Here is a 21,433-nt window from a genome sequence, read left to right on the forward strand (position 1 = left end):
AAAAAATCGAAATTTTCCTCAGGCTAAACATTTTTCCGGCGAGCTCGGACTCGCTCTGAATGTTCCCAGTCATTATCTCCTTAATTAACGCACGCCGCAAACCGAAAACAAATTTCAACACCTCGTGCCTTGGAGAGATGCGCCAGGATTAAGCAGACTGCACGAAGCAGGTCACCGATTCCTCCCCACCGGGCAAGCGAGGGCTGCGGGCCAGGAGAGATGAAGTTATTATCAGCGAGCGGAGTGAAATAAGCCTTTAATTTTCTGCAGATGTTGCCGGATCGTCCCGTCCCCCCGACAGGTGTGCTCGCTGGGGAGCGGGGAGGCGGAGGGAGCCGGCCGGGAGGCAGCTCGCCTGATTGCAGCTCTCCGCCGCTCGGAGAAATCAGACGTGTGCGTTGTTGGGGTTTTTTTTTAATTACGATAACTTTATTTTCTGTAATTCACCCCCCAAAAAGTGCTCCAGCCCTTACTGTGTTTCTGCAGTGCCGGACGTGGTTAAAATAAATCCCAGTTAAAACCAGCCCGACGATCCCCAGTGCCCACAGACCCGCTCGTGCGGGATGGAGCCCGTGGTGGTTCCCGAGGGGCGTGGGAACGGCGGCACGCGATGCCGTTTGGCAGCCCGGCACGGCCCGCTGCCGCCTCCCATGGGGGGTCCCGGTGTCCCAGCCCGGTGCCCCGGCACATCCCAGTGCATCCCGGTGCATCCCGGTGCATCCCACCCAGCCGGCTGGGCCCCGGCGCCAGCAAAGTGCCTGGAGCGCTTCCAGCACCCGCGCTTGGACCTTCCGCCCAGCCCGAGGCCAGGCAGGGAGACGGCGCTGGCGACGTGCGGGGGGACCACGCGGGTGAGCCGGTGTCGTGGGGACGGTCGGTTGTGGGGAAAAGGAAAGGGGGGAAAAGGAAGGGGGGAAAAAGAGGAAACGGAGGAAACAGAAAGAAGGGCAGCGCGTGGCCCTCCAGGCCCGTAGCCGCTCCGGGCCGGGCCGGCAACGCCAGCAACGCCGGCAGCCGTCCCGCGGTGCGGCCGGGAGCTGCGCTCTGCGGCCCAGCCCCGAGCGCCTTGCTGGGAACGAGCAGTGAAAATTTAAGGTAAAAAAAAAAGCCTACTGCGGGCAGCAGACTCTGCTCAGCCTGCTCGATCCTTCCACGACGCTTGCCTGAAGGAATAACAATAATTAGAGCTTCCTAATGCCTCCGGGTCGTTTTCTTTTTCCTCGCCTAACGTAATTTCTATAGGGTCTTGTCGTCTTTATTAAGAGAATTAATCTAAATCTCCCCGTGCTCTGGCCGTTTGGCTTTGCACCGAAGCCATTTCGAGGAGGGTCAAAGAGGCAGGTCCACTTTATGTCATGCAAATAAAAAAAATTTGAAAATTAAAAAGGCAGGTCAGCTGGAGGCTATGGTGGAGGAAATTAATGATTTTTTAAACAACTAGGGAAGTTTACATCAGCCTGGTAACATAATTCAATTTCTGTCCTCAGAGCCTGTTACGTCGTTAAACTCATGTCGCTGATATGGGGCCTCTTTTGCCCAACTAAGCAAAATACTCCTATTAAGCCAGAATTGTCATTAGTGCAATCATAAAATTAGGATGGATGGCAGGAGGGAGAAGGACAGATAAAGCCCAGCCTTGTCGCAGCAGCAGCGACAGGGCACCGTCCCCACGCGGGGAGCGCAGCAGAACGAGAAAGAAGAGCATTCGGGGCAGGCCTGCTCCTGCCTCGCGAGCCCGTCGCTGCCGGCAGCGTTCCCGGGGCAGGACGAGGGGCCCAGGAGCGCCCCAGCCGGCTGCCGGTGCCGGAGGAGCTGGGAAGGGGCAGGGAGGTGGGAGCTGCCCCGGGGGGTCGCAGCCGGCACCCCCGGCACCACGCGCTGCCTGGAGCCCTCAGGCATCAGGTCCGCGATGTCCCTGCGGATATTCCCAATATTCCCGCTAGCACTAGCGGCTCCGGCTGGGTTTCCTGGCTCCCTGGGGAAACGGCCCATTCCTTTTCAAACATCCCGGGGTTTTCGGCTCGGGGCACTTTTCCTTCTCTTTGCTGCAAGGGGAGAACCGTAGGGAGGTGAGGTGACGGCAGTGACCGAAACGGCCTCATCCGTCCCCCCGCGGTGCCTGCCCGTGCCCGAGCCAGCGCGGGCTCCAGCTCCCTCGGCCCCGGGGGGGCACCCGGTCTCCGGAGGGGGCTCTTTTGCCCCAAAAGGGGCAGCGGGCAGCACCCCGTGCTGGGAGGCGACCGTGGGACCTGCTGTCCCTCTCCCACCCGGGACAGCCGTGTGCTGCTCCAATCCCCGGGAGCGGGAGGGAGGCAGAGCATCATCCCGGCCTAAACCTGCCCCGCGCCAGGTGGGCACCCATGGGTGCCATCCTCCCCCGGGGCACCCGGAGCAGCACAGAGGCTGTGGAGGAGGAGCGGCGGGGGGGGGGTGAAGCATCCCCAAGGCTCAGGCATTCAGTCCCCGGGGCTCCTGCAGGATGGTCACGTCGCCGCGAGGCGAGGGAGAACGCTGCCCCGTGTGCTCCCGGGACAAGCGGAGCGAGACCCTGACGTGGGGTCCCCACGCAAGGAGGCGGCTCTTCCTCCTCATCCAGCACCCTCTGCCCCAGCACAGCCCGGTCCCGACTGTCCTTCGCCGGTCAGAAGCGACGTCCCCTTCAGCTGGAGGCAGGAGGGAACCCGGTTTGTCCTGCTGTAGCTGCACCGGTGGGAAAACGGGGACTTCCCAAAGCATCTGCCTGGAAGGAAGGGTTAGGAACAGCGCTCGCACCCTCCTGCGCCCGCATCCGCGAACTGCAAGGCAGCACGGAAGCGCGGGGGCCTGCGCTGCGTGGGGGAAGTCGCCGCGTCCCACGGCGGCAGCACCGCGAGCGCGCAGCCCCACACGCCACGCACACCGGGACCCGCGCGGCGGCAGCGCTGCTCCAGCCCCGCGGACCCCCCGCTCCAGCCCCGCGCCTGGGCAAAGTGGGACCCACGAGACGCGGGGGTTTCATGCCGCGAGCAGGAGGAGGAGGAGGAGGAGGAAGCTCTCGCCGCCCCCCCGTCCGCTAGCGCTTCTGCGGCCGGGGGCAGTTTCCTTCCACCGCAAGCAGCTCGCAGAGAGAGCAGCGGATCTTCCTTCGCTGGCGGAGATGGTCTTAGCGTGGCTTCAGGGTCAGAAGCAAACCGGCAGCTCGTGACCTCCGGGGCTGCCTCGAGGTGACCGGACCAGACAAAAAAGCAACAGATCAGAGCATTAATCAGTTGAAAAGGAGCTTGAACCTCAGGCTGAAACCTAATCAGCAATTAGTGTAGCAGAGCGAGCACTCAGTCGGGTGCCTAATCCACCTGATGACAGCCAGGGCATGAGGAACCACCAGCGGCAGGAGCCGGAGTTAGTGCTGGGCACGGGAGAAAACAAGCGAGCGCACCACCACCACGGTCCAAAGCCAGCGCCAGGGCAGGAGGAAGGCTGGAGCCGGCTCTCCGAGTTCCCTCCTCCGATGGGGGACGGCGGAGTCAGGCAAAGTCCAGCTCAGTTTTCAGCTTCCATGAACCTGCCATCTGACTCTGCCGGACTGAAGAGACATTTCTGAGGCAGAGAACGTGGCAGTCGGGAATGACAGTTGTAGCTTCCAATCTTATACCCAGCTTCCCACATGGAAACTATCATTAAACACTGCTAAAACTCATATTCCTTCTTCCCAGTAAATCCTGCCAGCCCACAGTCTAGAAGTCACCAAGAACAAAAGCAATTAACTATGAAACGAGCTAAAACCAGCTACAGTTGAGTAAAAATGCTAATCTAAGAAAAAACCTTCCCCAAGGAATGTTTTGATCCTGGAAATGTCCAAAACCTCTAATAGATCAGCATTCCCCCTTTCATGTTGCAAAGCCTGGGATAATGGTGACGGATGCAGGATAAAACCACACAGACCAACCTCAAAACAGGCTGGATGTGAGACAGATATTTCCGGATCTTGGGCTACCACGTCCATGGCTGGAGACGGAGACATCTGGGAGATGTCTCTGAGTCATCTGGCAAAATCTCCTCTCAGGTTTCTGGCCAGATCTTTGGACACAGGGAAACCATTTTCCATTTCTGCATTTGTACAGGCTTAGCACATGTCCCAGACGGACTTAGCCTGGAGCAATTCAGGCAGTAGCCTCTCCCACTCTTACAGTCAACACCAGGAAAACCAAGGAGAGAAGGAATCCTGGCATATATTCCCCCCAGGACTCGCCGTCAAGAAGCGCTTCTTGAAAAAGAAGTTATTTCTCGGACACAGTGGATCAGTGGTTTATTTTTAGTATTGAAAGAGGTACAAGATTAGCAGTGAACACCAGGTGATGAGCTGGTGCGTTGAACTGTTTGTCAGTGTCCTCGTTACCTGCAGCCCGGACGGACTTGGAGGAGGCAAACGCATGAAGAGCAAAGTCCATAAAGTGCCCCTGAGTGCAGCTGAACCGTAACACTGCTGGCAGCGCGGCTTGACGGAGCCATCCACACGTTGCGCTGATACCGCATCCTGATGCATTGATTTCAAAGAGGAGAACCTGGTTTCTGGGCAGTGAGCAAATGGGGGCAGCTAGGGAAAGCCAGGAATCACATTCGGAATTAAGGAGAAATCAATGCCGTAGCCCTTCCAAGTGCAAAGGACATTCAAACACGTGATTCCTAAAGCCTGAGTTACGCAAGTTGCGGTCAGTGAGCCTGATTCTGGCCTTCCTTGCACCAGTGAAAGCAAGGAGGAACCGTTAACACCACTGGAGTTTATCCGACACAGTAGTAGACCTGGTGTGAGGCAAGGCCAGAATCAAGCCCAGAGAACACAATAAATCTAGAAGTCTCTCTACTGTGTGTAAGATGTGGTAAAAGGGTGAAACACCTGGATTTTGTCTAGCAGGATCATAAAATCATCCTTGCCCTAGCATCCTGGAAGGGTTTACATAGGGCAATTCATACCATGATCCCCGCCCAGAGATTAACCCAGACTCTGATCTCCGTTAACCCAGTGTTACTCCCTGGAAACAGCAGCGGAGTGACTCTGGATTGCGGTTGGTGGCGAATCAGAATCTGCCCCTCTTGGCTGTGGGGTCGAGGGAGTCCTGGCTCTGCTGCGTGCAACAGCAGAACTGCCACAGAGCTCAGCAGAGCCAGGACTGCAGGCACACGGGCTACTTTCAAGGGGGCAAAACAGAAGGGATTCAGTAACAGCTGGCACTGGCAGAGGCAAGGATGTTTCAGAGAACAGACGGCCGAGAAGGCGGTAAGGGCAGGTAGGATGAGGAGCCGCAGCATTTGCATCAGTCCAACGCGCGCGCAATAACCCCGCGCACAGGTCATGCAACCCACCACCCAAGCAAGCGCAGCGCTCCAGGAACCCCGTTGCTCCCTCCTCTCCCCAGCGCGCCCCCGGCACAGCTCTCCCCCCAGCACCCAGAATCAGAGCGTCTCTGAGGAGGGAACTGGCCTGGAGAAACCGGTAGCTTCTTTTCTTTGGGCTTTCTCTTGCTCCGAGTGCCCTATTGACCCAACAGTCCAAAGTGTGAGCACGTGCTCAGCCGAGGAGCAGTGTGCCAAGTACAGTAGCTCGCTTACTTCTCCTTCAGGTCCTCTGCTTTGCCTAAAAGCAGAGGAAAAAAAAAAAATCAGGATCCACATTTCTTGCTCCAGAACCCCCAGCCTATTTTATACAGTTATGTTGCTACATGCAGCTAATATTTCACAAGAGTCACAGTCCGATAAGTAGGACAGCAGGACATGTGGCTGGGGTGCTGCCCTGTGCTCAGAAACGGTTCCCCGAAGCCTTTTTCTGACTCTGGGGAAGGAAAACAGCATGACAACCACAAGAGAGAGCAGCCCTTCCCTTCCTGGTAGATCTGTTCCCTATCTGTAAAGCAGATGCAGTGTTCAAACCTCCCATGCGATTTCTGCGGGGAACGAAGCAGCAAATCCTCCCAGCTGCGTGTGTGTCAGCTCAGGAACTCCCTGCCCTCGCTTTGCACGATCAGCTGAAAACCTCGGATGTGCAGCTGCTCCCCTGACACTCGCAGACCTGCAGCAGCATCCAGGAGCGGCTGGGCACTTCCAGCACGCTCTGTGTTTTACCTTGGTAGGTCGAAGAGCCCTGACAGGGTCACCAGCCGACCAGGCTGAAGCACGAGGGATTTGCTTAGGATTTAAGCGGCTCCTCGGCTTATCTGAACTGCCAGCTACACTCAGGTGAAAACAGCAGGTTACGCACAGCGTGGCCCAGCCATCGGCAGCTCCCCAAAGGGACGACCACGTGGACAAGGGCACAGGTTTATGAACGCAACACTCTCTCCCCTGTGCCTGGTCCTAATCTGACTGATCTGACACTCTCACCAGCCTCGGTGGAGCAAGACGCGGCCCTGGGGAAGCACATCTTGCTTTTTTTTGCCCGACTTATCTTACGACCATGTCAGTGTTTTCTGCAGTGGTGTTCAGGGCAGCCACATCCCAGATCAGGGCTGTCCTGCCACGTGGGGAAGAAGAGGAAGCTCAGAACAGCTTCACATGAGACAGGACCCCGATGAAGGTGCTCCTAGGGGAATCTCCGTGCCCAAGCTTGCTACAGGAGGGAACTGGGAAGCGAATGACAGTGAAACGGAGGATGGCACGCTTCTTATTAAGCGCATCCTCGCTCCAGCTGTGACAACTGTAGGAGCGCTTAGCCAAGCTGAAGAGCATTAAAAACTATCACAGCGCAGCCCTCACCTTTAGGGACGAACTTCAGCGAGCTGCTAAATATTCAGAAACGGGACTGCCCCCTCTTTGGCCCGTCATTGAGAAATTCATGGCCTAGCCCGTTGCCACACTTGCCGCAAGACACCTGGAAACACGAGGAGAGTCAGATAACAAGCGGCCCCTCTCCAGAGAGAGTGTGCTAGGAGAAAAGGGCCGTGCTTTTTTGTTGCTTTTTCCAAGCATTCGAGAACCCGCACCTTTAAAGCTCCCGGCCGCTCCTTGCGCTTGGACACGCTGTCGTCGTGGATGGTCTCGGTGAAGGCCGGCCACGGAGACGAATGCTCGTACTTGGCGCGGCTGGAGAAGAGCTCATAGCCGCATTTGGCACACACGTAAACGCCTGGGGGCAGCAACAGGAAAGGGGTAAGTGCGGGCGGCAGCTGCCCAGGCCCCCGGTTCGACCCCAGAGCCCGCGGCGGTGGCGGGGCGCGATGGCGAGGGATGCAGCGGTGGGGACACCTCGCAGGCAGACACGGCGGTGCCTGCGCGTGCCGGACCTCGGCCCACGGCCCGGCCCCGCTGCCCAGCCCTGAGGGCCAGGGAGGCGAGCAGGGCCTGCAGGGACCCGGGGCAGGACCTGCACCCCTACGGGGGGCTCCTCCGCAGCCCGGGCCCTATAGGATGGATCCCCTCCAAACCTGCCCCTATAGGGGAATTCCTCCACCCCCCCCTTTATACACAGGGTCTCTCCCACCCCTGCAACCTGACCGTATGGGGGGGGGGGGGAGGCCCCCACAGGGCAGCACCCTCTGGCCCTACAGGGGTTCCCTATAGACCCCATAGGGGACATCCCCGCCCCCCCCCGGGCCCCAGCCCAGTCCTATAGGGGTTCCCTATAGACCCCATAGGGAATATCCCCCCCCCCAGGCCCCATCCCAGCCCTACAGGGATTCCCTACAGACCCCATAGGGGACATTCCACCCCCCCTCCAGGCCCCATCCCAGCCCTACAGGGGTTCCCTATAGACCCCATAGAAGATATCCCCCCCCCCTCCAGGCCCCAGCTCTACAAGGGTTCCCTATAGACCCCATAGGGAACATCCCCCCCACCCAGGCCCCAGCCCAGCCCTACAGGGGTTCCCTACAGACCCCATAGGAGACATCCCCCCCACCCAGGGCCCAGCCCAGCCCTACAGGGGTTCCCTATAGACCCCATAGGGGACATTCCCCCCTCCCCAGGCCCCATCCCAGCCCTACAGGGGTTCCCTATAGACCCCATAGGAGACATTCCCCCTCCCCCCCCAGGCTCCTTTCCGGCCCTATAGACCCCATAGGGGACATCCCCCCCCCCCGGTCCCCTCGGGGGGGTCCCCCGAGGCCCCACGGTGCGGGTAGGCCTCCCTCCTGCCCCCTCCGGGCCCTGCAGCCCCCCCCCGGGGCGGCCCCGGCCCGCTCACCCGGCTCGAAGTGGCTCCTGAACACCTCGCCCCCGAAGAAGGAGCAGAAGGACATGGCTGCGCCCCGCCGCCGCCGCCGCCGGCACCAGGCCACGCCCCACGCCCCAGGCCACGCCCCACTCCCGGCCACGCCCCCGCGCCCGGCCCCGGCCACGCCCCGCCGCCGCCAGGTGGCGCCGTGGTGCCGGCGCGGCCGCGGCGGGGGCAGCGCGGTGCGCGGGGGGCGGCGGCGCTGCCGCAGCGCCGGCGGCCTCGGGGGCGGCTTCGCGCCGTGCCCGGGGGTCGCCGATGACACCGGAGCGGCCCGTGCCGAGGCGGCCAGCCCTGGGGACCATCGCGGGGAGCCCCGCCGGAGCAAGCAGAAGGCGCCGTGCCCCCGGGGACGCAGCCCTCCCCGGGCCGAGCGAGGCTCCTCGCCGTCGGGGGGAGTCCAGAAATTCACAGGTTCCCGCCGCGCACATGCTGCATCACCCAGAGCCCCTCGCCGAGCCTGGAAAAGCCACTGTCCTTTGGCTCAGGACCTGCCCGCACATGCCGGAGCGGCACCCGGAATACTCCTGCCGGAGGCACCACACTCGCTCGGGGCGCGTCCCCCCCCCCAAGATCTCCATGTCCCTGCTCTGGGCACGGCGCTGGACTAGAAGCCTCCAGAGGCCCTTCCCGACCCAAATCATTCTGCAATTCCCATTCCTCCTGGGCTCGGTGACATCAGTAGGACACGGGAATGAGCGGGACAGAAACTGCCTCCGCCCAGAGCCGTGTGGTGAGGCCGGGGCATGCTGGAGCGGGATGAGGGGAGCTGAGTCCACGCTGGCTTATCCGTGAGGATGCTGGCGAGCGCCTGGGCTCAGCCCCAGGATGGTTCACCTGGGAGGCTCCGCTCCCGGCCCCGGTTTGTGCCATGAATAATTCGGCCGCCCGGCCGCCGCGCAGCGAGAGCGCAGTCACGCTGCTGCCTCCGGGACATGTCTGCGAGCAACGCGGTGGCTCCCCCTCCGAAACTGCTGGAAGCCGCCTAGATAAGCACCTCTCAAAGTGTGCCAGCGCCGCTTTATACCTCCTCTCCTAATCCCAGCTCCAGCTCTAATCTCAGCTGCCGCGCTGAGAGCCGCCCGCCAGTCTGGGAGCGGGGGCAAGTGTCACCTTAGCATTAAAGGCTATTTTAAGGAAATCAGGCCCTCGGTTTGCCCGTGGAGGACACGGCCTGGACCGTTTCCTTCAGCGCTTGCCAGGAGGCCGGTCATTAACCCGCGTGACGCTTCACTCCCGGCCTGCGTGCAGGGAGACGGGGACGCGGGCGCCCGCGCCAGCAGCTCCTGCCCCACCGCTGGCAAAGGCGCGAGATTTGTTTGGAGCAGGAGCCTTCCTTGGTGTCTTCAGGGATACACAGGCGTTTGCGTGTGCCAATGCAGTGCAGGAACATGTTGCATAAACCAACACTCTCCCCCAAACATTCTCCTCCTTTCTAAGCTTTTGAACAACAGCAGAATTCCTTCTGAGCTACCAAAGCAAATAGCTAACACCCCAAAACGGAGAAATGTACAGCTTCCAAGAGCAAAATCAGTCAGAAATGGGAAGGGGGAACTGGTTCAATTTTTGTTATTAATCTCAAAATCAAGCAAACCGTTTGTGCAAGTTTTACACAAAAGTAACTCCTTTCTTTTGAGAGCCTGCACCCAAAAGTCATTTCCTCCTTAGCTCTGCCCGAGTCCTGCCTCCCTGGGAGCTCCGGCTCCCCGGCTGCGCTCCCCCTCCTGGTGGGCTCTCCGGGCGCTCCTGTCATTGCGGGGGCCACATCCTAAAGGGGTTTATATGTTTATAAAGGAGATTATCATGTGGGAGGCAGTGCGAGGATGCTCTGGTCCCCCCGTGCTGCAGCCGAGCCGGCTGGGCCGAGAGGAGCACATCGCCGGCCGCGAAACCAGCCCGTTGCCCCAAAGCACCCCAGCAGCTCCCACGAGGGCCCGGGTGGGTGCACCTGGGGGACAGCACCACGAGACGCATCCCCTCGGGTGTCGTGGCTGGCGTGGTCCCCCGGAGAGCCTGAGCCACCTGTGTCCTCAATCCGTGAGTCCCATTGGATCAGCGCTGAGCCCCAGGGACACCTCCGTCGGCGGCGTCTCCATGGGACACGCAGGGCCCCCGGGAAGCGCCATGCCTGCTTTTGGGCACAAACACCACGCCAGCTCGGCAGGGTGTCCTGAAAATGTAGCAAAGGACAAAGTTAGCAGAGACATTATTAGGAGAGATTTTCAAGTGATTTTGGCACGTGGGAAGCCACGCTCCCGACCTGCCGGTGTGGCAGGCAGCGTCAGCGGTGTGCAGGGGCGGCGTGCCGGGGCGGTGTGCCAGGATGGTGTGCTGGGGCGGGCAGCTGCAGCAAGGAGACGCGCGCCAGGTGTCCCGCACCCCTGACCCCATCTCACGGAGCTGGATAAGGAGGGGACGGAGGCAGCAGCGAGGTGCCCCCGGGCCTCAGGGTGCCCAGCCCCGCACAGCCCCCGGCCCCCGGCCCCGGGCTGGGTTTGGCCCCCGGAGCCCGGCCGAGGCCTTTCTGCACTGTGTCCCGCCGAGCCCTGCCCGAGCGTCCCGGCTGCGGGGCTGCGCGGGGGGGAGTGGGGCGGTGCGCGGGGCTGCGCGGGGCGGTGCGGGGGAGCAGAGCTGCGCGGGGCGGTGCACGGGGCTGCGCGGGGGAGCGGAGCTGCGCGGGGCAGTGCGCGGAGGGGAGTGGGGCGATGCGCGGGGCTGCGCGGGGGAGCGGAGCTGCGCGGGGCGGTGCGCGGGGGGAGCGGAGCTGCGCGGGGCGGTGCGCGGGGGTAACGGAGCTGCGCGGGGCGGTGCGCGGGGCGGTGCGCGGGGCGGTGCGCGGGGGGAGCGGGGCCCGCACGGTCCTGCGGATGCTCCGGCACCGCCGGCTGGAGCGGGGCGAGCGCAGCCCGGCCCCGGCCCCCCTTCCCCGGGACCGGGTCTGGGACCGGCCCCGGCCCAGCACCGGCACCGGCACCAGGACCGGTCCCCCAAATCCGGCACCGGCACCGATCCTCCTCTCCCAGCAGCGGCACTGAGACCAGCACCGGTTCCCCAAGTCCGGCACCGGCACCAGCCTCCTCCTCCAGCTCCGGCCCCGGCCCCGGCCCAGCTCCTCCGGCGGCCCCGGCTCCGCTCGTCCTTCTCCAGCACCGGGACCGGCCCTTCCCCGGCGGCGCTGCCGCGGCTCCGGTTCAGGTACCGGTGGGGCAGGGCGCCCCGCGGGGTCCCGGTTCGGCCGCGGGTCCCCGAGCCCTCCAGCAGCGCTGCCCCGGCGCCCATCCATGCCGCGAGCTGGGCGGCCTCAGCAGGGCCCTGGGCAGCGCGGCAGGGCAGGGTGCGGGGGCGCCGGCAGCTCCCGGGGGGGCTCTGCACCCCGGAGCGTGCAGGGGCAGAGAGCCGGGGGGTGGGGGAGAGAGCCGGGGGCAAGGCCTGCTGCGGGCGCGCATGGCGCAGGCTGCAGCCCGTCGGCGGGTTTGCCGGGCGCTGGGGTGCCCACCCGCACCCTGGGGACCGTCCCCGCGGGCACACGGCCTCCCTGGGATGCAGCGAGGCCATGCAACATCAGAGCTGCGGCCCTGCCCGGGTCGTCCTGGGGGCCTGCTCCCCGCGTCCGACCCCGCACCGGCGCTTCGCTCCGGCTGCTGCGGGGCAGCGGGGGCAGCCGGCACTGCAAGGCAGCCGCTTCGCCTTGAAGGTGAACCGCAGGAGCGGGAGGCAGCCGGCGCCGTGGCCGGCCCTGCGCGGCGAGGTGCTGTGCGTGCCACGTCCTTCTCCATCAGGAATATTGGCCACCGCGAGTCGTTGCTTCCCTGGTTTTAGCTGCGGGCCCTGGGATGACTCAAAGCTGGTCATGGTCTTTAAGTGAAATCGCGTGTTCCCGAATGCGGCAGCGGGAGCACTGGGGACCCGCAGACACCAGCTGTGACCGGGAGCCCAGGGAGTCGGCCCTGTTCCATGCCCCCAGGCCGCTGGGAGCCCTGCAAGGGGACCTGGTCCCTACGGAGCGCCATGGAGCCCGTCTCTGTCCCGCTGCTCTCATCCCATCTGATCCGCGCGGGTTGCAGGAGCAGGCTGCCGGGAAGGCTGCGATGGACTCAAGGGCCGCGCACGCCTTCGGGGGCAGCTTTCCGGCGGTGCAGAGCAGCGAAGCTCTGGGATTTGAATCGGCAAAGATAATTGAAGATAATTAGAGGAGGGATTTCCAGGCCGTTTGGCTGGGTGACAACAGCCGCTCCGCGAGCCGAGGCTTTGCCACCAGCCCTGCGGGCGGGGGAGATGCTCAAAGGCACCAGACCCGCTGGGTCAAGCCAGAGCCCTGACTCGAGCCTGGCCCTAGAGCGAGGTCCAGAGGTTGGAAGATTGGGTCCAGCTGAGAGTCTGCGACGTTTAGAGCTGAGGTGTTTCCGAGAGCAGCTTGTGATTCCTCGGCAGTAGCCGGCGCTTTCACGTCCTTCCCCACTTGGGGCACTGCCGCGGGGCACTGGCCTTGCATGTTTGGGGCACGGGGCTTGCAACGGGCAGTTTGGGGGTGCAGCTGGGGCACCGGGCTTGCAACGGGCAGTTTGGGGGTGCAGTTGGGGCACTGGGCTTGCAATGGCCAATTTTGGGGCGCATTTGGGGCACTGGGCTTGCAAGGCGCAGCGGAGAAGGGGCAGTGCAGGGGATGTGGAGCCCATCCCACCCAAGCCGTGCGCTGGCACCTCTGTAGCCTGCAGAGCCGTCCGTCCATCATCCACCCAAACGCTTTATGAAAATGCTTGTGAGGACCTTCATACGCTGCTTCTCCTACGAAGGGCAAAGAAACCCCCCGGCAGGGCTGGGGCGGGCTCGGCGCAGCGGGACGGAGCGGCGGCCACCCGCGCTCCCCGGAGGCAGCCGCCCTGCAGCCGCGCGTACGCGGCCCCCGCGGCGCTCGCCGTCCCGCCGGCTCCCCTGCACGCCCAGGCTATTATTATCTTCGTCTTCCACTGCGCTAATGGTCTCTCAGGAAACAGTCTTTTTCTCCCCCACCTTTTTCTTTTTTTTTCTTTTCTAGCTTATAAAACCCAAGGAAACCGGGGCGGCGGTAGCTGGCAGCCAGGCACAGGCGCGCCGAGAGCTGCCGCCGGCCCGCGGCTTTTTTAGCTTTTTTTTTGCCTTTCTGCCCCTCTCCGCGGGCCGGGGTGTCCGCACGGACCGCGTGGCATGAGCACTCGCCTCGTGCAAATGAGAAGCCAGGCGCGAACGGCGAGGCGTGGGATCACGCCAGCGGAGCGGGAGGCAGCACAGGGCAACCCGCAGTTAATGCCTGGCAGCGAAGCGCGTGCAGGAGCCGCGAATCCGGGTGCCAGCAGCCCCGGGCCCTCGCTGCCCGGCTGGGCAGGATCGCAGTGGTGGGGGCTCGGGAAGGGGCTGCAGCCCTCAGGCAAAGGAAATGCTGTTTTATGAAAACTTTTGTGCGCATCTAGCAGAAACGGAGGTTTCCAAACCCACAGCGCTTGCTCGCAGAGCGTCCTCTGGCTGAACTGGGATGGCAGACCGGCTTTTTTGCTTCGGGTCAATGCAATGCATTAAGCAAGGGCCAAACAAATGCCGGTTAAGCGAGGAACATTTAGAGGAGTCAAATAGTGCTTTGCTGGGCTCGGCGGTTCGTTGTGCCGTTAGCCGTAAGGGACTAAAAGATTTGTCCTTGTAATCCAGACCACCAGCAAAACTCACACTGCCGTGAGATTAACTGCTCCAAAACGTGGGCAGAGCGACTGCACGGCTGGCACGGTCTCCAAGCTGAGAGCAAGTGAAGAGAGAGAAAAACAATCTTTTCGAATGAATATGAAGAAATACAGTGAAATATTGCAGCTATATCCGCACGCACACAAGCAGCCCAGAGGAGGTGACGGGGACGCCTCGATGCGGGAAAAGCCCTGCTGACCCCCTGCAGACCTGGCGGCCGGCCCCGGGCTCTCGGCGGCCCCATTGCTCAGTGCCCAGCTGTGATTTATTCCCATCGCACGGACGGTTCCCGGGATGCAGCGTTCCCCTCGCCTCCACGGGCCGGGGAAGGCTGCAGCGGGCGCAGGGCGAGCGGCGGCGGGGGGGACGCGAGCACCCTGGCCCCGGCTGCGGGAAGGCAGCCGGTTTCGCGGGCTGCAGCGCGGAGGTGACGAGCGGCTTTCTCCCCTTGCAGCGATGCGAGCCATGGCGGACCGGGTGCCGGATGCTGCAGATGCCGCTCCCGCGCTGATGCCACCGCCGGGCTCCCCGCAGCTCCCCGGCCACGAGCTCGTCTGCACCTCGGATGGGGCCAGCTCGCCCAGCCTGGCGCCGCGGCGGGACGGGAGCCCGCGAGCATCCCGGCTGCCGCCGAGCCTGGCACCGGCGCCGCAGCCCGCCCGCCGCCCCGCGGACACCGGCGCGTCCCCCTCGGAGAGCCGCGGCACCCGGGCGCGGGACGCCAGGTTCGAGGACACCAGGAGGCGGTTTTCGGAGGCCATGCAGGAGCCCCTGAGCCGGCTCAGCCGCATGATGGGCGACGAGAGCGGCGGCTCGCCCAAGGCGAAGGCGGGCGCCGCTGGGCAGGACTCGCCGCCGGGCCGCGGGGAGCCGGGCGGCAAAGCGGCCGGGAAGAGCCCGCCCGGGGACTGCCGGCCCTGGGAGCCGGCGCTGAACTGCCGCTACGAGATCTGCTCCGACGGGGACCTCATCCAGGTGGTGGAGGTGCGGCGGCCGGAGCCAGCGCGGGAAGCTCCGGCGCCCCAGCCCGGGGCCGCGGTGCCGTGCCGAGCGCTGGCCGGCGTCGCCGCCGCCGCCTACGGCTACTTGGTGCTGCCGCTGCCGCCCTACGCGGCCGGGCTCTGCCTGGGGCTCGCCTGCGGCTTCGCCCTGGGCTTCCTCCTCCTGCTGCTCCTGGTGCCAAAGGGTCCCCCGGCGCCTCGCCGGCCGCCGCCGCCGCCTCCGGGCCGCCCGCGCCCTGAGCTGCTCCCGGAGAAGCCGCGGGAAGCCGGCAGCCTGCAGGTAGGAGGAGGACGGCCGGGCGCGGGGCCGGGGCGGGCGGCAGGACGGAGCCGGGGTGCAGAGCGCGGGGCCGGGGTCGCCCCTGCCTGCATCCGTGTCCCTAGGGAACTAGCCGTGTCGCCGTCGTGGAGCTAATCCGGAGGCGCCGGGGCCGAGCCGGGCACCGTCCGACCGAGCCCCGCATCCCCTCTGCCCCGCAGAGCTGGCTGCACCAGGCGCACTTCTACGACGCCGAGAGCCACCACCCGTCGCTGGCGCAGCCCGTGCTCGCTGCGCTGCACGGAGCCGCCCTCCGGCTCTCCTACCCCGTGAGCGCCGTCCCGCGCCGAGCCGCCTCCGAGGAGGAGATCCTCGACGTCGCCTTCGCCAGCCACCGCTGCTACGACGTGAGCAACGCCAGGGTGAGCCTCGGCGGGACCGTCGCGTTGCGCCGTGCCGTGGCCGCGGCCGGCCCTGCCTGACCGCTGCCCTCGCTGCTGCAGGTCTCCCTTTCCCCCCCCAGCCTGGCCCGAAAGCGGATGTGGAACAAGAAATACCCCATCCGCGTCCTCCTCCCGGCGGACGCAGAGCGCGGGAGCGGCAGCGAGCCCGACGCGGACCCGCAAAGGGATGAAGGGGCTCGGCCGCAGGTGCCGGGCCAGGACGTCGCGGGAGACGGCAGGGAAAGGTCCCTCTACCTCTTTGGGCGGACGGGCAGGGAGAAGGAGGAGTGGTACCAGCACCTCGCGAGGGCCTGCTGCGGCGCCCAGAGCAGCAGCCGCGGCGAGGCCAGGCCGGGTGAGACAGGGCCCAGCACGCACCGATCCAGGGCCGGGAGCCGCGCGCCGGGGCCGGGGCTGCGGGCGCCGGGGCTGGTAGGACGGGCCCTTGCTGGCGGACGGGGATCTGGAGGGAGATGGAGGAGCCCGAGACAGGATTTGGCAGCCAAGAAGATTTGCAGCAGCAGGGAAAGCCTTGAGGATCCTTGTCCTCCTGGGGGGCAGCGCGTCTCTGTGCATGCATCACGGCTGGGCAGTGCGTCTCCACGCATGCATCGTGGCTGGGCACTGCATCTCTGTGCATGCATTGCAGTGGGGCACTGCGTCTCCGTGCATGCATCATGGCTGGGCACTGCGTCTCCGTGCATGCATCGTGGCTGGGCACTGCGTCTCCGTGCATGCATTGCAGCAGGGCACTGCATCTCCGTGCATGCATTGTGGCTGGGCAGCGCATCTCTGTGCATGCATCGCGGCTGGGCAGCACCTCTGTGCATGCATCATGGCTGGGAAGCGGGTCTCCATGCATGCATCGTGGTGGGGCAGTGCATCTCCGTGCATGCATCGCGGCGGGGCTGCACGTCACCCCCTGTGCATCGCGGCTGGGCACTGCGTCTCCACGCACACCTTTCTCCTCCCGGGGCTTGGGGCTGCGCTGCACCCGCAGCTCCTCCCTCCTCTCGCTGCGGCCAGCCCCGCTCACGTCCCCTGTGTCCCCAGGCGTGGGACCAGCTCTGCAGAGCAGCCCCGGCGCCAGCAGCAGCGGAGGCAGCACTGAGGACATCCCCTGCGCCGTCAGAGCCAAGGACCTGGCGGGAAACGTCCGGCAGAAGATTTTGCTGGATTACAGCACCTACATGGCCCGCGTGGTGCCGGCGGAGGCGGGGGGCAGCCCGGCGCGCAGCCCCTCGCCGGGCAGCCCCGCAGCCCCGCAGGTGAGCGGGGCAAACCCTCTCGCAGGAAGCCCGCAGCCGAGCCCCGAGCAGAGGTCGACCGCGCGTGCCGTCGCTTCCAGGCCCAGGTGGCTCGTCCCCTCCCCGCCGGCACCGCGGCTCAAGGAGCTGAGCAGCGGCACGCGGGAGCGGAGCCCCAGCCCAGCCAGCCGCGGGGCTCGGTGCCACCTCGCTCCAGGGCCCCGGGGCTTCTCTGCCTCCGCAGCTCGGCGGGGACACGGACGGGTGCCGCGGGGCGCACGTGGCCTGGATGAACGCGCTGCTGGGGCGCATCTTCTGGGACTTCCTGCGGGAGCCGTACTGGGCTGAGCAGGTCTCCCACAAGATCCAGAAGAAGCTGAGCAAGATCAAGGTGAGAGGAACGGCGCTCGGCAGGCACCTGCAGCCCCGTCTCCTCTGTGCCGGAGCCGGCAGAGTTCCTGACTCCTCCATCCCCACCACCTCCAACCCCGCATGGGGAGACAGGACGGCCGGGTGCCTCCATGGGGGCAGGCAGCGGCCTCGAACAAGGCTGCTGTGAACATCCCTGTGCGGTTTCCCTCCCCCAGCTCCCGTATTTCATGAACGAGCTGACGCTGACGGAGCTGGACATGGGCACGTCCATCCCCTCGGTCCTCAGCGCCTCCAGCCCCACCATCGACGACCGCGGTAAGAGCCCTGCAGCCCCACAGGGTGGTGCGGGGCCGTTTCCACCAGGATCTCCTGGCCTCCTGGCCCAGCCCTTCCTCAGCAGGGGCCGAGGGCAGGGATGGATCCATGGCTGCCGTTATCAAGGCTCCAGGGAGGTTTCGTGGGAAGCCTTCAGCCTCGGTGGCGGCCGCCAGGGACTCACCCCTTCACTCTCCCCGCAGGGCTCTGGGTGGACATGGAAGTCACCTACAGCGGCTCGTTGCAGATGACGCTCGAGACGAAGATGAACCTGTGCAAGCTGGGGAAGGAGAGTGCCGCAGAGGAGAGCGGCCCGGCAGAGGCAGGCGGAGAGGGGTAAGGTGCGGGGCTCCAGGTGCGGCCGGGCCTCGTCTTCCTCCTCCTCCCGCCGCTGCGCCGTCGCAGCAGGCTGGGCAGCAGGGACGCGTGCCCGCGCCGCGGGTGCAGCTCACCCCGCAGCACCCGCCTGCAAAGCCACCGCCAGCAGCGGTAGCAGGAGGCTTTGCACCCCGACGCCAAGCTGCGGGCTGGGGCAGCGGAGGGGGTGCAGCCGTCCTGGGGGTTACAGGGCAGGGTGGCCCAAATTCAAGCTCCGAGATGAGGGTCGGCATCCGCGAGTGCTCGCCCAAGGGGGTGTGGGGGGGGGTGGTTGGGCGATCCGCCGCGGAGCAGAGGAGCCAGCCGAGAGAGGGGACGCCGGCGGGGGAAGGAGCCAGGCCCCCCGTGCTCTCCTGCGCTGCGCCCGGCTCTAGGTGCGGTGGCAGGCGCCCGCTGACGCTCACCCCGCGGCTCGCAGGGCCAGGCCGCGGCTCAGCCTGCTGGCAGACAGCGACGCGGAGTCGTCCAGCGCCGGCTCCTCTGACGAGGAAGACGTCTGCGCCACGGAGCCCCTGGGAGCCCTGGGAGAGAAGGTCCTCCTGCCTGGCGCGGAGGGGTAAGGGCCATTCGGGGGCCCGCGCTGCTGGCGGCCGGGGAGACGCGATCCGACCACCCGGGAGAGCAGCAGGCAGGGCACGGAGCCCGTTTTCCAGGGAAGGCACGTGCAGGCACCCTGGCATGGTGTGGCAGCCCTCCATCAGGGATTCCCAACCCTGAGGGATGCTCCTGACAGATGGTGGGGGATGCCAAAACCAGTCCTGCAGGAGGGAGGGGAGGACCAGGCCGAGGGAGGCTCCAGTCTTCGTTCTGCTGCTGAGCTGCATTTTCCCTCGGTTTAGCCATGTCAGCGGCAACAGCACAAGCCGGAAGATCCTGCGCTTTGTGGATAAGATTGCCAAGTCCAAGTACTTCCAGAAGGCCACCGAAAATGAGTTCATCAAGAAGAAGATCGAGGAGGTTTCCAACACGCCCCTGCTGCTGATGGTGGAGGTGCAGGAGCTGGCGGGCACCTTGGCTGTGAACGTCCCTCCACCGCCAACGGACCGCGTGTGGTACGCAGCCCTCCTTCCACCCCGCGTGGGGATCCACGCACACCCTCGATCCACGTCTCCCTGCGCCTTGGCCAAGGAGCGAGGTCTGGGATTTCTGTTTCCTCGGGGCCTCAGCAAGCCAGGGCTGTTCTGCCAAAATGATTCACATACCTCAGACCTGGGGCACGTTGGTCCCAGGCGCTGCCCAGGCCAGGCCAGGGTCTAGGGAGCCAGTGCTCCAGCTGCAGCTCGGCCACCTCTTCCCAGGACACAGGTCTCAAATCCAGCAGCAGGGCCTCTAGCCACCTGGCCGTCTCTGCCATGTATACAGGGATGTGTGATGCTTTCCACGTCTTTCCTTTCCCCTCGCAGGTACAGCTTCCGGGTCCCGCCGCAGCTGGAGCTGAAGGTGCACCCGAAGCTGGGCGAAAGGGAGGTGACATTCCTCCATGTCACCGAGTGGATCGAGAAGAAGCTGCAGCACGAATTTCAGGTGCCTGTCCTGGTCCCGGGCAGGGAGGCAGCAATCGCAGCAGGCACAGCGCAGAGCCCCGGAGAACCGTGGTGTTCCCGAGCCGGCACCAGGGCTGCTCTGTGCAGAGCATGTGCGTTGGGAAACGCTTGGATCCCAAAGGGCTGGGCAAACCCCGCTGAAGCATGGTATTGCTGAGACAGGGGATAATCAGATACTGGTTTGGACCAGTGTTATACCTAGGAAAAGATAACATCTGACCTGGTCTGGCCCTCTGGTAGTCAAGAAACGTGGCTCGAATAACCACCTGATAGGGTTGTTGCTCTGAACACCAGAGTGCTTGAGGAAAAGCTGTTTTCCCCCAATATGTCCAGCACTACCCAAAGCAGGAGGGATTAGCAGTGTCCAGCAGACGTCCCCCAGAAGGGCCAAATTCACCCATCAGCTCCAGGTTTAGGATATTTGGGAGATTTGCCATCACCGGGCCCCTGTGGGTTTGTTTTCTGCCTCTCATCCTGGAGACCTCTGGCCAAAGAACAGGAACATCCCCGTAGACAGAGCCCCTTGGCAAAGCCCCTGAGCCTGCATGGCCTGGGAAGAGCCAGACCCTGTAGATGTTTAGGTACCTAAGCATCCCCTGAAGAGCTGCCTGTTTGAATGTCTTTGAAGACCTGGTCACTGCTTTCTGACATGACCACCATTGAAACCCTGCGTACAGATGAGCAGAACAAGGGAAAACCGCTCCTGCTTGTCCCCACCCTGAGACAGCCAGAGCTGCGTAGTCATCTAGGGCCAGGTACGGTCAGATGCCGATGCAGGGAAGGGAGCCCAGCACCTGCTGTTCTCAGCCCCAAGCTCTGCCCCAAGCTCCTATGGCTCCTTCCAAGGCCACTTCCAGGCAGAAATGTCATCCCTCAGGCAGTGTTGTTTAAAACTGCTTATTGGTGCTTTTTTCTGGCTTCCTCTTTTCAGAAAGTTTTGGTGATGCCAAACATGGATGATCTCATCATTCCCATCATGCACTCCGGCCTGGATCCTCAGCCACCTGCTGTGGGACTCCCCAGGGACCTACCGGCCAAGGAGGAGAAGAGGCTCTGAAGCGCAGCCCTGCCAGCAGGGCAGAGACACTGCGTAGAGCTTGGGGACCTCGCTGGGACACCCAGTCGGCCAGGGCTCGGCCACTGTCTGCATCACACTGCTACACCACAGGGTCTGAGCTTCTCAGTTCATCCCATCCTCAGCATCTTGCACCTCAGCTCATCTGCACCTCAGATGAGCCTCCTCCTCCTTAAAGATTGCAAGCACAGGTTCAGAGCAGAACCAGACTCCAAGGGAGGGGGTTTCCCGGAGAGACCCAAGAACTTCATCCACCTCCCACCAGGCTCCTAAGACTCCTGGCCAAGGGGGCAGTCCTGGACCAGCGGAGGTTGGACTTTCCACTCTTTCCCAAAGAGTGTGCAGGATACCCAGACTGTTTCTGCACTCAAGGAGTTGTGATCACTGCTGAACCAAGACGTCACAACTCCCAGACACATCAGTACCCTCCCCGCGGGCAGCTGGGCTGCAAGGAAGACACAGGCAGGAAACGAGTCCAAAATCTGAATAAATCCATCGCTGCCCAGTCTTACCTAGGGAGGCATCTTATTGTACGCGAGTTCCCACGGCTGCCAAGAATGCCGGATGGGATCGTGGGGCTTTGTGCAGCTGGAAGTCCATGAGTCATGCTTCCAGCCTGGCAAGAGGAGTGTGTGCCTGTGTGTGCATGTGAGAGAGAGACAGCAAGAGAAACTCTGCCAGTGAAACCAGGCAGAAGCAAGTAACGGGGAGGCCCTGTATTCCCAGCAGCGACTGGGACAGAAACGCTGGTACCTGCTCTGCTCTCCTCTGGAAGAGAGGAAGGGGAATCTGATCCTACCATGGCTTCACTATGGTTTAGGTGAATGCAGGCAGTGAAGAAATTCATTGGGAAAAGGCAAGGGAGGATCCAAAGGACAGAGCAGAGACGCGGTGGTCCCAGGTAGCCC

At 63.8% G+C, this 21,433-nt stretch overlaps 2 protein-coding genes across 2 annotated transcripts; one reads left to right on the top strand and one right to left on the bottom strand.

Annotated features, from left to right (window-relative positions):
• Nucleotides 1-4,268: 4,268 nt before the first annotated feature.
• Nucleotides 4,269-8,245, bottom strand: MSRB1 (methionine sulfoxide reductase B1). The gene is made up of 4 exons (XM_067306137.1): nucleotides 8,153-8,245; nucleotides 6,954-7,096; nucleotides 6,727-6,841; nucleotides 4,269-5,611 (listed from the first exon to the last, which is right to left on the bottom strand). The coding sequence occupies exons 1-4, from the start codon at nucleotides 8,205-8,207 to the stop codon at nucleotides 5,583-5,585; spliced, it is 342 nt and encodes a 113-aa protein (XP_067162238.1). The 5' UTR covers nucleotides 8,208-8,245; the 3' UTR covers nucleotides 4,269-5,582.
• A 6,102-nt stretch (nucleotides 8,246-14,347) lies between these two features.
• Nucleotides 14,348-21,020, top strand: LOC106493824 (testis-expressed protein 2-like). Its single transcript, XM_067306259.1, has 11 exons — nucleotides 14,348-15,172; nucleotides 15,373-15,573; nucleotides 15,655-15,949; nucleotides 16,648-16,862; nucleotides 17,086-17,232; nucleotides 17,429-17,528; nucleotides 17,732-17,864; nucleotides 18,325-18,462; nucleotides 18,746-18,958; nucleotides 19,310-19,430; nucleotides 20,382-21,020. Exons 1-11 carry the CDS (start codon nucleotides 14,348-14,350, stop codon nucleotides 20,505-20,507), a joined length of 2,514 nt encoding a protein of 837 aa, XP_067162360.1. The 3' UTR covers nucleotides 20,508-21,020.
• The last annotated feature ends 413 nt before the right edge of the window (nucleotides 21,021-21,433 follow it).

The sequence above is a fragment of the Apteryx mantelli genome, chromosome 16 (genome assembly GCF_036417845.1).
Source record: "Apteryx mantelli isolate bAptMan1 chromosome 16, bAptMan1.hap1, whole genome shotgun sequence".
Classification (NCBI taxonomy): domain Eukaryota; kingdom Metazoa; phylum Chordata; class Aves; order Apterygiformes; family Apterygidae; genus Apteryx; species Apteryx mantelli.